Source organism: Brassica oleracea, chromosome C2 (assembly GCF_000695525.1).
Source record: "Brassica oleracea var. oleracea cultivar TO1000 chromosome C2, BOL, whole genome shotgun sequence".
In the NCBI taxonomy this organism is placed as follows: Eukaryota; Viridiplantae; Streptophyta; class Magnoliopsida; order Brassicales; family Brassicaceae; genus Brassica; species Brassica oleracea.
Genome location: NC_027749.1, coordinates 2,314,871 through 2,319,217, shown reverse-complemented (window position 1 = coordinate 2,319,217; position 4,347 = coordinate 2,314,871). Strand labels below are relative to the sequence as shown.

Sequence of the window (4,347 nt, the reverse complement as noted above, 5' to 3'; positions counted from 1 at the left end):
GTTTTTAGTAATTTATAGTCATCTTAAAAATTCAAAATATAACATATAAGAAAAAAATTAATTTTATTATTATATGGTTATTGTTGTTATTTAATATCTTTTAATAATATAAAATTAAATAAAAAAGAGCTAAGATACAAAAAATATTATGAAATATTTATTATTTATAATCATTGATGGTCATATATACGTTAATCATATTAGACAATTCCGTAGTTTTTATTTAAAGAAAGTGTGAGAATATTTTTTGTACACTATTTATCAATTTAATAGTTAGTTTAATAAAATGTATAATAAAAGTTAAGATGAACCAACTTATTTCTCTAAGAATTCTGAATTTCATTCTTATTGTGACACGTGGATACAAAAGAATGTTATTGTCTTTTAACTATGAGATTCTACAAAAATTGTAGACTCGGCAATTACTATACATATATAATATATACATATATATATATACATAACACATGTGGTTTTAATACTATTAAGTACAAAAGAGAAGAAGAAGCCATTGTTTCGTCACTGTTACGCAACAGATAACACACACAGCTGTCTTTTACAAGTGGCTCAGCTATCCAAATAAACGCCTACAACACAAAAGTGCCTCGCCGTGTATTTTGGTATCTGAAAATCGTATTAAATTTTTATTTATATACCACCATTCTGATTTTGTTATGATTTGAATAAATCGATTTACACTCTCGTAATTTATCGAATCGACTAGATGCAGAAGACTACGTATGAAATCTCATACGTTTTACACACGTGAACTATTTTTGTAAACCATGCGTTATGCGTGGCGATGTAAGTCGAGAAACAACTAGGCCCGTAATGGTCAGCGAAGAAACCCAAGAGGCTTGAGATTATTAAAACTAATTTCGATAACCGGAGAAAGTCTCTCTTTCGTTCGTTTTCCTGCGACCTTTACGGCTCCAAAGTGTGATAAATGTAAACGGCACGGAGGTTGGTTGTTTCATATTTTTGTATTAGGGTTAGTAAAGCATGCATAAGAAATGGCTCCACAAAATATGCGTATATATTACTAACATGGCCAATAATCAATTTACACAATTGCTAAAAGAGAAATCTCCTTATTGTTCACAAGATATGATGATGGTGGAGATGGTAGTGAAGATCACATCAAATTCAACCCTAAACCTCATATTACAAATGATGATTCTGATTCTTCGTCTTTTGGGTTTCGTGTGTTCCCTAATAATTACGCCTATATATGAAGTCACATAAACCATGCAATGTCACACACAGAAAAATACGTTCTACGTAGATTTTGTGGATTTTTGTCTTTGGATATCCAACATTCTATCAAGCTATTGGATCTCTCCATGCGCAGCTACAAACTGACTTCAACGCTCTCTTCCGCTATTTTCACCTGCATTGCTTCATAAAAAAAAACTCTCCAAAATTCAATATCTCAATATATTCTTGAAAATGTAACTAGATATTAATATAACCATACCAAACAAGAACTTCATCACACTAACTTAGGTATTTAAGCTATAAACGTTGTCACAATAGCATAATTCGTTTAATTGTATATTTGTTCAACAAGCCAATCCTATATTCTTGGATATCTCTTCCTACAGTTTTGTTGGTAGTACCTTCTACGTTTGTTCTTTGGGACGGTAGAAGAAGATGGATTGCTATGCCAATTCCTCTTTCTTTGATTGATGAACCAATTGTTTATCTGTTTGAGCTGCAACCCCGTCTCCTGTACCAACCTCACCTTATCTTCCTCCTGCCAAAAGTTATAACATTCATTTAAAACTTAGGAGAATAAGAAGGCAAATGAAGAAGTCGAGAAAGTGATGTAGTCCAATCTATATGGAATAGAACAAGAGAGCCTTGAGGGGTGATCACGTGAGTGATTGAAGAAGTAGAAAGAGAGAACTCACAGTAGGGTAAGGCCACTTAGAATGAGACTGCCACCAAGCTTTGAGAACCGAGGTGGTGTCTCCTGGTAATTTCCCAGCTCTTCTCTTTCTCAATATCTCCTCTCTTATGTCAACAATTTTCTCCTTGTAGCCCTTTAAAAAAAAAATGTTTGTACATCATTACATCACATATATATAATAGCCCTTACCGTACGATTTTTCTTTATATAAAAAGGAAATAGTTTGAAAAATAATGGGCAATGTAACTTTACAGATGAGACAATGTGTAGGACTATATGATGGAGATAGTATATATCATTTGTTACCTGCTTGAGTTCATGTTTGAGTTCTTGCCTAACTCGTTCCATTAAGGATCTCTCGCTCTCAGTGGGGACTAGAGGACCAAACCCTAACCCATCTAAGCTTCCATCATGCAAATGAGCATCACTCTCTACTTGCTCATCTTCGTCTTCAGACATTGTTGCTCCTGTGCCTTCACCAGGAGACACTCCTATCTCACCCAACAAACAAGCGTTAATCCTTTAATTAAAAATCCATACCATATAGCAGAATTGAAATGACAAATGAATTAAATAGAATATCCTTGCTTCTTTGTCAATGCTAAATGCAGTGCAAGAGTTATTACTATAGCTAAATGAAAGATTAATATTAATTTTTTCTCAAAACTAACCTGTTAAGCTTTGAAGAGACTGCTCAATCTCCCAACAGGCCATAACAGCTTCCATTGCATGGACACGGACATGCTGCTGCAGTTGTTCTTTAAAAGAGCACAGCAATAGTACATAATGCGTCTGCACAAAAGCATGTAAATATTTTTCAGACAACAGATATATTAATATATAATTGATATACACATAAAATGACAAACTAGTATGTAGCTTTTGTCAGATGACTTTATCCGTAATTTCAAACCAATGTATTGTTCAACCAAAATCTATCTCAAAAATAAAACCTCCTGCTGTCAAATTTCAACTGTACAAAACTAAAATCCAAATCTTAAACTGACTAATTGTCCAATCAGACCACTGATCATGTGTGTCGGTACAAAGTACAAATCTACGAACGAGATTTGCATTTTTTTCTCCAAAATTATTTTTTTAAATCTGAAATTATACATAAAATAATTTTCAAATTTCTCAAACAGTGAAACTATTAACTAAAATACAAAAAGGAATTATTAATTTTTGTTTTTCTAAATTTGAAGAGAATAAACCATTTATGAGAGAAAAGGCTAGGGAATAAAATGATGGAAAATAAAAATAAAATTAAAATTTGTGAGGAGGAATGAGAAGTTAAGTTACCATGAAGTGGTCAAGCTCCTTTTCATCACCGGAGATGAGTCCTTGAGCAGCAGCGTCCATAGTAGAGTACTTGGCCACAACGTTCTGCGACTGAGCTAGCTGTGCATCGATCCTAGGAAGCTGATCCACCGGCGTGGCGATCCTGAGGCACGCCACGTGTGCCGACAAAAGCCGTTCGTATAGTGGATGAGAGAGTATCTCCGACTTGTGTCTCGCATTCTGCCATCTCTCCGCCTCCTTCCCCTCGCCGATCATTGACTCCTCTCCGCCGGTAGTAAAGTCGTCGATGACGTCACCTGAACCGACGTTATTGTTGTTAGCTCCCCCGCCGCGTTGGAGGAAAGAAGTGGATCGAGAGAGCCACTGGTTAGCGGCGGCGGAGGAAGGAGAGTCTGAGCTTGTTGCTGCGGCGGAGGCGGCAGTTTGGAGGTTTAGGAAATTGTTATCGGAGCGGAGGAGCCAGTTAGGAGGAGTGGATTCGTGGAAATGGTGTTCCTGCTGCTGCTGAGAGGGAGGAGGAGGCTGGTGTTGTTGGTCGATGAAGTGATTGAAATGATTGTTATGGAACGCCATTGTTTTCAATAATGAAAAAAATAGGGTTTGGCGTTTGGGTATGTATGTGTTTGAATGTTTCAGTTTTATGTGCACAGAGCGTTTAAATGGAGGTGGACAAAAAGGCGATTTATTCTTGTATATATTCTTTACCAAACTTTTGTTGATAATAAAATGGGATTAGGTCTAACTAGTAACATACTAATTAATTAGTAACAATAATTAACTATGACAACAAAAAGCACATTATCGTTTTATGAAAAAGATGGTAGAGAATTGACATCAAAAACATGATAAGATATTGATACGAAGTTCGGATGAAGGTAAGAAGAAAAGTATTACACCATCTTTTCCTCATCGCTTTCAATACAATTTCCCGGCCGTGTATATTTTTTTGTCACTAATCAAATGGTGTATTTCTATTTTCAAAGAATTATTTAGGATTTTCTTTTTCTTTCCCTATATATTGCTTTGCTTTTACGTTTAGTACAAATGAGGATAAATTAGGCCTAGGATAAATCTATTTTACATTTTCTAATTAAAGATAATTAACTGATTTCCACGAGATGTTACACAAACGA

The 4,347-nt window shown here is 35.0% G+C and overlaps 1 protein-coding gene across 2 annotated transcripts; it reads right to left on the bottom strand.

Moving 5' to 3' along the window:
* Positions 1-1,014: 1,014 nt before the first annotated feature.
* Positions 1,015-3,900, bottom strand: LOC106321182 (homeobox protein knotted-1-like 4). Of its 2 annotated transcripts, none has more exons than XM_013759502.1 (6): positions 3,215-3,900; positions 2,584-2,704; positions 2,219-2,403; positions 1,914-2,045; positions 1,620-1,756; positions 1,015-1,390 (listed from the first exon to the last, which is right to left on the bottom strand). In XM_013759502.1, exons 1-6 carry the CDS (start codon positions 3,785-3,787, stop codon positions 1,387-1,389), a joined length of 1,152 nt encoding a protein of 383 aa, XP_013614956.1. In that variant the 5' UTR covers positions 3,788-3,900; the 3' UTR covers positions 1,015-1,386. The 2 variants fall into 2 exon arrangements, with proteins under 2 accessions (XP_013614956.1, XP_013614952.1); XM_013759498.1 differs by having other exon boundaries at positions 1,015-1,398; positions 3,215-3,898.
* Positions 3,901-4,347: the final 447 nt, after the last annotated feature.

What these genes read in the sequence shown, in the direction of transcription:
- LOC106321182 (XM_013759498.1), bottom strand. Translation starts at nt 3,787, where the DNA reads ATGGCGTTCCATAACAATCATTTCAATCACTTCATCGACCAACAACAC. An exon ending in GTCTCTTCAAAGCTTAACAG is followed by an intron (nt 2,404 to 2,583) that starts GTTAGTTTTGAG and finishes TGGGTGAGATAG; the next exon opens with GAGTGTCTCCTGGTGAAGGC. An exon ending in CTAAGTGGCCTTACCCTACT is followed by an intron (nt 1,757 to 1,913) that starts GTGAGTTCTCTC and finishes AACTTTTGGCAG; the next exon opens with GAGGAAGATAAGGTGAGGTT.